Source organism: Dendrobates tinctorius, unplaced genomic scaffold (assembly GCF_039654945.1).
Source record: "Dendrobates tinctorius isolate UK_male_01 unplaced genomic scaffold, ASM3965494v1 ptg000011l, whole genome shotgun sequence".
Lineage (NCBI taxonomy): Eukaryota > Metazoa > Chordata > Amphibia > Anura > Dendrobatidae > Dendrobates > Dendrobates tinctorius.
The window spans coordinates 128,612,868-128,626,125 of record NW_027361679.1 but is presented as its reverse complement, the minus strand read 5'-3'; the positions used below and the strand labels follow the sequence as shown (position 1 = coordinate 128,626,125).

General features: G+C 41.7%; 1 protein-coding gene across 6 annotated transcripts in view; it reads right to left on the bottom strand.

The window, feature by feature from the left end:
- LOC141050919 (survival motor neuron protein 1-like) overlaps nucleotides 1–13,258 on the bottom strand; it is a 98,141-nt gene that overhangs the window by 16,344 nt on the left and 68,539 nt on the right. For all 6 annotated transcript variants that reach the window (XM_073547653.1, XM_073547662.1, XM_073547623.1 and 3 more), the window contains 2 exons: nucleotides 10,781–10,849; nucleotides 10,540–10,689 (listed from right to left, as the gene is read on the bottom strand). In XM_073547653.1, the coding sequence (XP_073403754.1) occupies nucleotides 10,540–10,689; nucleotides 10,781–10,849 (219 nt within the window). The remainder of the gene's footprint in view (nucleotides 1–10,539; nucleotides 10,690–10,780; nucleotides 10,850–13,258) is intronic.

Genomic DNA, 13,258 nt, shown 5'->3' with positions numbered 1-13,258 from the left:
TCACTCGAATATCATCCGAGTGCTGTGCAATTTACTTTGGCCCCGGAAATCGAGGAGATGGAGAAATTAGTTTCTCTGCCTCGTCCGCAGCTGTGCTCCAACCCGCTCTGTGCGAGAGGCTCTGAGCACAGTAGCATGACACTCGGCTCCTGCTCGCAGCAGAGCAGGAATCAAGGGTCATTAGCATATCGCATCTGATGCTCTCGCATCAGATGCCATACGTTAGTGTGACCCCAGCCTTAGACTGCTAGAAGCATTGCAGACACCACTCCTCGCAGTTAGTGCCAGGTGTCAGCAGTCATATCAGCTGAACACCCATCGGCGATCGCGTGTGCACAGCTCCTGTGCACGCAGAATCGCCATGACATATCCATACGTCCAGGTTGAGACGTAATTCTAAGGTTGTGAAAGGGTTAAAAAATACTCCCCACACCTTATCCACCAATTCATTATAAACAAAAACATGAAGAACCGACATAGTCCCCTGAATCCGAAGTAGTCCAAAAATGGGAACCTGAATATACAAAGAGAGGTAAAAACATTTTTTTAAAAAACACTCCCTCATTCATCAATTTATTGACAGAAAAAAATCCTCGCAGCTGTGACGTAATCCATGCCATTCCCAAGATGTTAAAGTTGCTAGCTCCCTCCATACCTGGTGGCTCTGAGCGGTCTCTATTGAGTGGTATAGCTATTGATGTCACCGCTGCTCAGAGCCGCTGGGTATGGAGGGAGCTGGCAACTTTGAATTTCTACTGCAACCAAGGGAGGGTTGTTCTGATAACTACGTTTCATAGGTCACTCGCGGTCATGTCTCACACGCGATGACAATACTGAGTTACTGACGTCATCGCGTGTGAGACACGACCGGGAGTGTCCTATGAAGATTGCAGTACTAAATCGCTGGACATCGTGGGAACATCATGGATTACGTCGGAACGGAAGGGATTTTATTGCTAAATTGGTGAATGAGGGAGTGTTTCTTGTTTTTATTTCTTTACCTCTCTCTTTTTATGTCATTCAGGACATTTTTACACTACTTTGGATTCAGAGGACTATGTCGGATCTTCATATTTTATTTGTCTGTTTTTTTTTTAATAAATTGGTGAATGAGATGTGGGTGAGTGTTTTTTATAAATCAAATTTTTGTGTGTGTTTTTTTTTCTTTTAACATACTGGGTTAGTAAAGGGGGTATCTGATAGACACCTCTCCAGTACTAACCCCTGGACTTCATGACAGCTGGCATTACAAAGCTGACATCAACCCCATGAATTATTACCCCAAATGTCACAACTCCAGGGTAATTGGGAAGAGTTGGTGTGAAGTGCCAGATTAACAGATGTGCCAATTCTGGGGCGGCTACGGGCTTGTATTTTTGGCTGGAAAGGGCCCATTATCCAGGGACATTCCCAGCCTGATAATTTAAGCCCAAAGCTGTCTGCTCTACGTTGCCTGGTTATGAAAAATAGAGGGGACTCCACATACCGTATATACTCGTGTATAAACCGACCCGAGTATAAGCCGAGGCACCTAATTTTGGCACAAAAAACCTGGGAAAACTTATTGACTCAAGTATAAGCTGGGTATGAATTGTCCCCTCATCTCTATCCTGGTATGCATGGTTCCTCATCCCTATCTTTGTAGGCATGGCTCCTTATTCCCATCCTTGTCTGCATGGCTCCTTGTTCCCATCCTTGTCTGCAGGGTTCCTTATTCCCATCCTTGTATGCATGGCTCCTTATTCCCATCCTTGTATGCATGGCTCCTTATCCCCATCCTTGTATGCATGGCTCCTTATCCCCATCCTTGTATGCATGGCTCCTTATCCCCATCCTTGTATGCATGGCTCCTTATTCACATCCTTGTCTGCATGGCTCCTTATTCACATCCTTGTCTGTATGGCTCCTTATCCCTATCCTGGCATGCATCACTCCTCGTCCCTATCCTTCTATGCATGGTTCCTCATCCCTATCCTTGTATGTGTGGTCCCCTTTGGAAAAGCCTAAGAAAACCAAAAACATCCTACTTACCTTCCCTGCGCGCCCTCGCAGCATCTTGTTTCGGTGCCAGCAGCTCCTGTGGCCGGGTGATCACGTGTCCCCGCTCATTAAGGGAATGAAAATTCACAACTCTCCACGCCTATGGGAGTGGAGAGAGGTGAATATTCAATACCTTAATGAGCGGGCACCCGTGATAGCCCGGCAGCTGCTGGAAGCCAGCGACTGCTGCTGTAACTGTGGAAGCTATAAGAGAAATGAATATTCATTGTCAGTACATGAATATTCATTGTCAGTGCAGTGAATATTCACTTCTATTTAGCAGTGGGCACAGTTACACCGCAGCCACCAGCTACTGCCTTCTGTGACCTGCTACTCCGCAGCCGTCTCCTGTCACAATGACTTGCATATAAGCCGAGGGGGTTGTTTTCAGCACAAAAATATACTCGGGTTATACAATATACTCGGGTTATACACGAGTATATATGGTAATTTTTTATTTATTTAATAGTTTTAGTAAAGTAAATATCCTTTAGTACCACATTAAAGGCACTAAAGGGTGAAAGTTTATTATATATAGGGTACTTGTGACATTAAATATCTACCTATTTTAGCTGTCAATCATTCAATCTATCTATCTATCTATCTAAAAATAGAAAAAGCAGGCAGCACTTCAATATTTACCATAAGCAAAGTGGGCTTTATTTAGCCCATGTGGCGTGGCAACATTTCGGTTGCGTTTCTGTTGCAGTGAACCTTTCTCAAGCTCACTTTGCTTTGGGTAAATATTGGAATGCTGCCTGCTTTTTCTATTTTTATATATTTTTGCAAATGGCGGATATTTTGCATGGGAGGCCCTGCACCCATCATATTCAGTATAAAGTGTGCTGTCCCGATTTTATATTCTATCTATCTATTCTATATACTGTATCTATTCATCTATTCTCAGGGTTCTGGCTGTGGCTGTGAATTTTCTGTATACTAGTGACCAAAATTGTGGATACACTTGAAGTTTTAAATAATTTTTGAGGCTTCTGGATCTTTTGGCGATCATACTTGCTTAAGTAATTATATTTATAGCCCAGGCACGCAATCTGTTACTAAAGATATCGGGAGACTTGTTTGTGATATTTTGCCTATAGTTTTTATAATTTTGGCAAGAAATACTGGACTTCATTCTCTGTGCGTAAAATTCATACATTTTTAGTTATATGTTAACTTAATGTCCGCATTAAATTAAAAATAGTGCTTTAAAGCTACAGGCGTCACTTGATCCTTTCAGTATAGGTCCTACAGGCTTTAATTTCTTTACAAACTATTGAGAATTTTTATTTCTTGTATTTTATTAATATTTCAATTTAATTTTTTTACTGAATAATTATAAATGTCTATTTTGAGCTCCCAAATTTTAGATTTTAATCATGCCAGCCACAAAGAGGTCTGATTAGCTCCAAAAAAAGAGAGCTACGGCTATTGTTTTGAGGAAGACGGGATACAGTTTCAGAGAAATTGCTAGGAAGATGGGTGGTGGAGTCACTGGTTCTTGTTTTGCTGATAGTTGCAGCATCAAAACTAAGAGTGGAAGAGGAAGGAAAAAGGCAACAGCTCCAAAAACAGACAGAAGAATGGTTAGGTTAGCCTTGCAAAACAAAATAGAAGAGCATCAGCCAAGGAACTCAACCAGTTCTTGCACAATGAAGGAGTTTCAGCGTCGGATAGAACAGTACGTCGCCGATTACTTGATGCCGGTCTGAAAGCACGAACACCAAGGAAAAAGCCATTCCTAAATCTTAAACAGAGAAGTAAGAGAATTCCCTGTGCCAAAGAACATCTTAGCTGGACAACTGAAGATTTGAAGAAAATAATCTGGAGCGATAAACGAGAATATCAAATTTTGGTAGTGATGGAGTATGTTATGCTTGGAGAAGGCCAAAGGAAGACTGTCTTCCAGAGTGTATGACAGCTACAATGAAACATCCTGAGAGTGTTATGATATGTGGCTGTATGTCCTGGCATGGAACTGGGATAATACAGGTCCTTGAGGGAACTGTAAATGCTTCGAAATAAATTCATGATGTACTTGAATCATACCTCATCTCATCAATTCGTGACTTTGGCAAGGAACAGACCGAAATTATTTTTCAACAGGATGGAGCACCATATCACACAGCAAGGCAATGTCTAAAATGGTTTGAAAGCAAACTAATTTCTGTGTTTTAATGGCCAGGAAACAATCCTGATCTGAAACCTATTGAAAATCTGTGGTCAAGATTAAAGCGATTGGTTTCTAGTGATTGACCGAGCAACAAACAGACATAGATTGCCCGTTCCTGGTACCATGTTATAACCAGAGAACCTGAGAAGTCTTGTTGAATCAATGCCAAGGAGATGCAAAGCTGTTATCGATACTAAAGGATATCCTACATGCTACTAAAGAAAGAACACATAAGGATAGCATGAAATTAACATATTAGGACGTGATATTTTGATTCGGCCATTCTGCTGTTCTTATAGAAGTAATGAGATATTTTGTATTATGGTAACCTTTTCTCTATGCAGAGGAGTTCTAATCTACCTTAGACTACTTGTGGCATTATTGTTATAAACACTTTGTGTGATTGCATGCTAAAAATTTTAAAAAAATGACATAAATTTGAAGTGAATCCACAATTTTGGCCACTAGTGTACTTGGCTGATGAAATGATGGGTTTCCTTTGAGATGTGTGGGTAAAACTCGTACGGCATACACATGGTCTGTGTGCCATGCGATTTTTTTTCTCGCTCCCATTGACTTGCATTGGCGAGTGCGATCTGATTCTCGCATCCACTTGCAGCACGTTGCGATTTTTTTCTCAGTCCAGTTAGAGCTGAAGAAAAACTCACTGATGAGCTCTAATCCATTTACTAACATTGGTCAGAGTGCACTGTGCTGTTATCTCGCATTGCACTCGTCCGATTTATACCCTATAAGTGCATGCTTGTATAAAGTACAAAATATGAGTATGGAGTTTTATATTTATTTAATAATTTAGCTTTTCTTTGTACATGTCAAAAATGTGAACACTTCTGTTGCAACCAGATTTGCAAAATGTCTAAAAAAATCAGGTAGCAAAAGCCTTAACCCCTTCACCACATGCGCTGTACATGTCTCTCCCTTTGATGTGGGCTCCTGTGGTGAGCCCACAACTTTCCTGACACATTTCAGATGTTTTGAACAGCTAGCACGTGTCCCTAATAGTTGAATCACCCTTGGCTGTTAACCTGTTAAATGCCGCTGTCAATCTCTGGCAGCGGCATTTAATGTAATAGCGCCGGAAGCGCGTCACTAATGGCACCCGTGTCATATGAGTGCAGGTCGCCGATGGGTTGGAATGACAACCCGGGGTCTGCAGCAGACTCCTGTGGTTCTCATTGCCAGATTGCTATGAGCGTCACCAAGCTGTTGGCGCTCATAGCAAGTTAGCATTTCTGCTACACACAGGCAATCTGATCATAAAACATTGAAAAAAAAAATACACATATTTGGTATCACCGCCTTCAAAATCACCCAATTTATCAAGATAAAAAATTCCGATCGGTAAACGTTGTAGTGGAAAAAAAAGTAAAAAAAAAAGCCATAATTACGTTTTTTTTGTTGCCGCAACATTGCATTGAAATGCAATAAAGGGTGGTCAAAAGACCGTATCTACACCAAAATGGTATCAAGAAAAACATCAGCTCGGCGCACAAAAAATAAGCCCTCACCCTACCTAAGATCACGAAAAATGGAGACCCTACGGGTCTCAGAATGACACAATTTTTTTCTTTTTTACAAACTTTGTATTTTTTTCACCACCTAAATAAAAATAAAAAATCTATACATTTTTTATGTCTACGGACTCGTAAAGACCTGGAAAATCATAATGGCAGGTCAGTTTTAGCAATAGTTGAACAAGGCAAAGCCCAAAAAACAGTTTGTGGAATTGCACTTTTTTTTTAAATTTCACTGCACTTGGAATTGTTTTCCTGTTTTCCAGTACAAGATATAATAAAACCAATGGTGTCGTTCAAAAGTACAACTCATCCCGCAAAAAACAAGCCCTATCATGGCTATATTGCTGAAAAAAATAAAAAAAGGTATTGGTTCTGGGAACCATGGGAGCAAAATATAGAAGCACAAAAAATGAAAATGGGCTGCAGTGTGAAGGGGTTTGCATTTTTAACCCAAAAACAACATATTTTTTTTTTCCCACAGAAATAAGTCTATAGTCCTAGCAAAAGCCTTTGCCTAGCTTGTCAACCCACTGGCACCCACCAATCATGATACAAAGTTCCCTTCTCCCTAATTAAATCACTTATATTATTAACGAACAACTGCGATCATAGCTGTTAGTAACTTCACAGAAGCATAGTAATAATGACTAATTCTATTACATCCTGAGATGGCAAATTGTTAAATAAGATTTTTGTGATAGGATCACGTGTTCACAACACTATTACTCACTACTCACTATGATGAGTAATGCAAACAAAGCTAAAATAGTGGTAAAAGCTATCACTTTCCCTGTAGGAATTTGCCACATGTGCTATAGGAACTTATACAGTAGATCTTCATATTACAATTATTTTCAAGGAAGAGAATCATTTAATTCATGGAGCATCTTCAAGCTGTCAAATTGATTGATTTCTTGTTTTGTAAAGCAAGCATTGCGATATTATCTTTTCCATTGTTTCTCCAACATGTGCACCAGCAAACTTCTCTCTGAATGATTCACTTTACAAATTAATTGTGAAACACCTAATAGCTATAAATTGCATTTATGCCTAATTAATGAGAAGCAACAAGATGCTGTACCTACACACAGGGCCGGGATGAGGGGTAACGTAGGCACATGTCTATGGCACCACCTCCTGCCTACACGAGGGGGGGCACTTAGAAAAAAATTTGCTGAACGTCTGTGGTCGTCCGACATCTTCCTGCGGCCACAGACATTCAGCATAGTGATGGCCAGGGTGCGGGCGCACAGTGGAGAAGAGTCAGTCACTGACACGGCTTACCCCTTTCTGAGCCCTGCGCCCAGCCGTTGTTACCTCTCTGCTCTCAATTGCATTTGCGTCTGTCAGACATGAATACAATTTCTGTGTCAGCCGTACTGGCCAGGAGCAGATGAGCTGTCATCTCCCCTGCTCAGCCGAGAAGTCCAGCAAGATGTAGGCCACTTATTGTTGGAGAAGGCACACACAGGGGAAGTTGGATGGCGTGGTGCAGTGACGTCATCACAACATCCAGCGCCCACTGCTGCACAGAGGAAATGGGAGCTGGGATTACAGTGAAGAGCAAAAGGGTAACAATGTTTTGAACTTTTGACTTTCAGGCTCCAAATTTCACCATCCAATTCTGCTTTGAACTTTAGACTGCCATCATTTTATAGACAATCATCTTAGATATCTCATACATAAATTTGATTTGCAACTATTTAGCATATGATTAATTATGCAGATTCCACCATGGTAATCTGCATAACTAATCATATGCTAAATAGTTGCAAGTCAAATTTATGTGTGAGATAGCCAAAATGATTGTCTATAAAATGATGGTAGTCTCATGCTCGAAGCAGTAGTGGATGGTGAGATTTGGAGCCTGAAAATCAAAATTTCAAAACATTGTTACCCTTTTGCTCTTCACTGTATGTGATTATGAGCTTTTTTTAATTCTTATATTACTGTGCAGGGGGCCATAAAATAAGGGGGTGGGCTGTGCTGATGCGGGAAATAAAATAAGGGGAGGAGCTGTGCTGATGGGGGGAATAAAATGAAGGGCTGTGCAGATGGGGCAATTAAAATTAGGGGAGGGGCTGTGCTGATGAGGGGGGAATAAAATGATGGGCTGTGCAGGGGGGATAAACTGAGGAACTGTGCAGATGGGGGAATAAACTGATGGTCTGTGCAGATGGGGGGAATAAACTAAGGGGCTGTGCAGGTGGGGAGAATAAACTGAGGGGCTGTGCAGAGGGGGGGATACAATGTGGGGCTGTGAAGATGGGGGAATAAACTGAAGGGCTGTGCAGACAGGGAGTATAAACTGAGGTGAAGCTGATGGGGGAATAAAATGAGGTGAGGGGCTGTGCTTATGGGGGAAATAAAATTAGGGGCTGTGCAGATGGGAGGATTAAAAAGAGGGGAGGGGCTGTGCTAATGGGGGGAATAAAACGAAGGGCTGTGCAGAGGGCGATAAACTGACGGGCTATGCAGATGGGTGGAATAAACTGACGGGCTGTGCAGATGGGGGGAATAAACTGACGGGCTGTGCAGATGGGGGGAATAAACTGACGGGCTGTGCAGATGGGGGGAATAAACTGACGGGCTGTGCAGATGGGGGAATAAACTGACGGGCTGTGCAGATGGGGGGAATAAACTGACGGGCTGTGCAGATGAGGGGATGAAATGTGGTGCTGTACAGATGGGGGAATAAACTGAGGGGTTGTGTTGTTGGGTGAATAAACTAAGGGGCTGTGAAAAGGGGCATAAAATGAGGGGCTTTGCAGGAAGGCATGAAATAAGAGGCAGTGCGGAGGGGCCATAAAATGAGGCGCTGTGAAGGGGGTACAGCAAAGTATTTGAGCCACTGTGGTGACCATACTGTATATGAGGCTGTGGAGGTCATTATACTGGGGGCTGTGGTGACCATACTGGACAGGGGACTGTGGTGAATATCACAATGATTGGGGTGTTGTATGTGGACCATAATGTTGCATGGGGTTTTGTGGAGACCATTATAGTATACATGGGGACGGTTTTGGACATCATACTATTTATGGGGGTTGTGGTGGCCTTCATACTATATAATGGGGGGCTGTGGTGGTGACCATACTATATATTGTTGGGTTGTTGTGCATATCATACCGTATGGGCAGCTGTGGTGACCATCAAACTGTATAGGGGGACAGTGAGAGGAATGGTGACAGTTTGAAGTTGGCAGCGTGGTGTGCAGCATGAGGGCATAATGTGAAAAGGGGCATAGAATGGATATGGAAATGGGACAGCATGAAATGGAAGCACAATATGGAGAGGGGTTAGCATGGTGGGGGGACAGTGTGGAGATATAGAAAGTGTAATGGAAAGTTAGAGAGTGGAAAGCCACGTTATAGGCTGTGGTTTATAAGGTTGGATTGTGTGGCAGTTATTGCTGATAATGGTAGCCAGTGTGGAGGCCGTATTTCATAGGAGGCTTATTTAGGGTCATAACATGGACAGATATTTTTATGCAGAGGGCATTTTAATAACACTCTTATTTTTACGGGCACTGTGTTGGGATGTGCTGCAAAAGACTGGAGAAGAGGGAGGTTTGCAGAGAACTGCTGTGGGTGTGAAAAGTCATCATGACATCTAGACAAGATGGAGATGAAAAGAAAGAAATGACTGTAAAATGTAATCTATAATGTACCTGGATGTAAATGATTATTTGTGATACGAATTGTCATCAGTACTGAGGTTTCTGTATGGTCCGCACTCTTATGATGGCTGTTAATAACAATTCCCAGTAACTCCTTACCATTATTAAGGACCTACTGGGAGTTGTAGGTTCATGCAATACAATTGTTTATGGGGCTGACTTGATATTACAATTGATTGTTGTACCAAGCTTGGTCCTTGCATTCAAGTACTCTTGGTTCCTGTCATGTATTTATGGAGGTTTTGGTGAAGCATTAATTTATTGATGGTGGTTCTGGTGACGTAGTCAAGTACTGATGGTGGGTCTGTTGATGTATTCATGTACTGATGGTGGTTCTGGTGATGTATTCATGTACTGATGGTATGGTGCTTTAATTATGTACTGAAGATGATTTGGGCTTTGCATTCATGTACTGATGATAGTTCTGATTATGAATATATCACCAGAATCATCATAACTGCATGAAAACAGCACCAGAACAACTATCACTACATGAATATGTCACCAGAAACAGGATACAACACCAGAACTACCAAGAGTTTTGTGCAAACAATCAGACATATCCCTTTATTTATAATGGCGATCTGTTTATTTTCGATTAGAGTATTTACCAAATGCTGGACACCTTAATTGAAACCAAATGGCCCAAATTATAGTTTCGCTTTATTAATTTCCATAACTATCCTTGGGTTCTACATTTAAAATATAGGACGTCACTTCAGGGATGAATATTGCACCAAAATACTTTGTCCCAGCCCTGCCTACAGACTGAAAGAAGTGTAATTCTCATCTTAAAGTGAACCTGTGAGCTGATGCATGCTGCTCAATCCACAGACAGCATGTATCAAGTACTGGCTGTAAGATATCAGCTACTACAGTATATAGCATACACACATGGGAAAGAAAACATGTAACTTGAAAGTGGCAATGGAATTTTCAGGATCCATTTGCGGTAAGTAGTTTCTTAGTACAAACTGATGTTCAAAAGTGGAGTTTTTCTTTAAAGTTGATTTGCATAAAAGTGGAAAACCATTTTAAAGTTAAAAATATAATGAAGGTTTATATTTGTGATTCAATATCAAATTATACTTAATCAATCAACATATTACCTTGTAAAAGCCAGTGTGATATCCAGTCATATACCAAGCCATGAGCATACAAGCTAGTACATCTTCATCCTCTTGTTCCTCTTCATCATAATCCTCCCACTCTGTGCTGAAGAAAGGAGGTGGCGGTGGAGGTGGGGGAAGGGGTGCTGACTAGGGGAAAGAAAATGGAGAAAAGTGACAATAAAATGGGTCTGAAAAAACACTGGGATAAATTATAGTGTACAAGATGACAGCTACATACAGGGGGCCAATTGTGCCAGGCAGGAAGATGAGCTCTCACAGGAGGTGGTGGTGGTGGCCAAAAGCAGCCCTGTGATGGCAAAAAAAGAGAAAATGGAAAAAAATAATATATATTTATGTCATTATGTTCACTGATTTTCCTTAACATCATCAAATGAGTGAAAAATGCTACACATGGACAGGAATCAGAGACAGGTTATTTAATTATTCCACTTCTAGCTCTTCTTTTTCAGTTAGCTACTTCTACAATGCTGGAGCTGCAACATGATTCACATAGCTATGGAGAGATTGCAGTCTCGATCATCTCTTCTTGCCCCTTCAGAAACATAAACAACTGGGCCAGTTCCATAGGTTGACAACCCATCAGTTAGGCCGGGGTCACACTTGCGTGTGCAATGCGAGAAACTCGCATCAATACCCGGCACTGCCGCCGGCACTCGGGACCAGAGTGTGCGGCTGCATGTATTTCTGTGCAGCAGAACATTCCGGTCCCGAGTGTTGGCAGCACTAACGGGTATTGAGGTGAGAGACTCGCGAGAGTTTCTCGCACTGCACGCGCAAGCGTGACCCTGCAACTTGGACTGTATTTTCATGGTGAAAGGTTCCCTTTAAATTAAGCCAACTGAGCCTATTGGAAACTGTCTGGTCTCCATCCCAGCAGTATTTCTTTTTCAGAAGTGCACAAAAATATGATCTGTCATGTTTTTTGTGCGTGTCTGACAAAAAATACTGCCTCGATGGGAGGCCAGATGGTGTCCAGGAGGCTCAGTTGGCTTCATTTAAGTGAATCACTACATGTGTGCTCTGTCAGGATTATCGACAGAATCCTGTTTTCGGGGAGTCTGACAGAAACCTCCATGTAGAGCTTAGAGAAAAGCACTGTATGGGTGGGAACCTAGCCTTAGTCAGGCCATTGTGCTAAAAGGCAAATTTGGAAACGAAATGGTGCAAACCTCAAGAAATTAATTTTGTCGAGAAATCCATTATGTCGAAAATTCCTGGTAGAAATTCAGGTGTATAAAAAATGTTTTAAAATAATAATAATGCTTTCCAAAATAGAAATGTTAATAGCTTATTTTTATTGATTAACAAATTGCCTTCAAAATGGCATCAAAGCACCAATTGTTCTGGCACACTTAAACACAGTTTTTGAAAGCATTTGGAGTGGAGATTGTTCCAAATATCTTGGATAGCTATCCACAGATCATCTGTAGATGCAGGCTGCTGAAAATCCTTTTATATATGCTGTACCAGACAGAGTCGATGATGTTCACATGAGAGCCCTGTGGGGGCCATATTATCACTTCTAGGACTTCAATTTCTTTATACTGACAATATTTCTTAATGAAATTGACTGTAGGCCATTTTAAAAATTAGTAGCCAGTCAGCTGCCTCCTTGATGGTATTGCATATTGTACAAGTATCAGTGTAAAGAAGAACAAGGAGACGATTTCATTGAACCGATTAAGCCTTATGATCAGCAGTTTGCTAAAGGACTCCTATCCCAGAGAGGATTTTGCACATGACCCACCATCAACTCAGCTGAGTGATTCTGTTTTGAAACCAGATGTTTTTTTTCTCCAAGGGAATGATACAAGTAGCAAGGTTGTCCACCATCCATCAGCACTAGGGCATCCTAGAGCTAATGTGAATTAATTTGCATGTCCCATTCCTTTGGGCACTATAGTGATCTGCAGTCATTAAAATGGAAGAGGGAGTACAGCCCCTTACCTGATGGCATCAGTGACTCTTCTTTTCATTTACTTGTCTGGAACAATGTCATGTGTGACGTGGGTATCGCTACAATTATGAACTCGTGCCAGGCTGGCTAATCAAAAGAAGAGCTGAGGAAGCCGTCATGTAAGGGGATGTACTTCCTCTCCTATCCCAGTGGCTATAGACCACTGTCATGGCCGATGGCATGGGATGTCAGAATACCAACTCTATTTGTCATACACACAGACTTTGGGCCAAATCCATTTAGTACTCATGAACAAAGGCAAAACTCTTTCCAATAATTTAGATATGCAATTAAGGAGTGGTTCCATGTCTTAAAGCTTCCTCCACAGACTCTGCTCTCTTCTCAGTTGTCTCTGGCACACTGCTCCCTGCTAGGCCAACTGGTAGACATACTGACCTCAAGCAGTGTGATGGTGCACCTTACTCTCACTGGAGCTCTGCTAGTCTCTCGGGAAATTCTTCCTCATGTCTCCTCCAGGCAGCCTCTCTCTGCTGCTTCTACCACGCTCATCAACCTCATCAGCCATGCAGTACACCGTTGCTTCAGCTACACATACACCTCCTGGTTTTTGTTGCCAGAAATTAAATGCAATAAATGCAAATAAAAAAAACTGCACATACAGTGGGGAAAATAAGTATCTGACACACTGCCGATTTTACAAGTTTTCTCATCTTCAAAGAATGGAGAGGTATGTACCGTATATACTCGAGTATAAGCCGACCCGAGTATAAGCCGAGG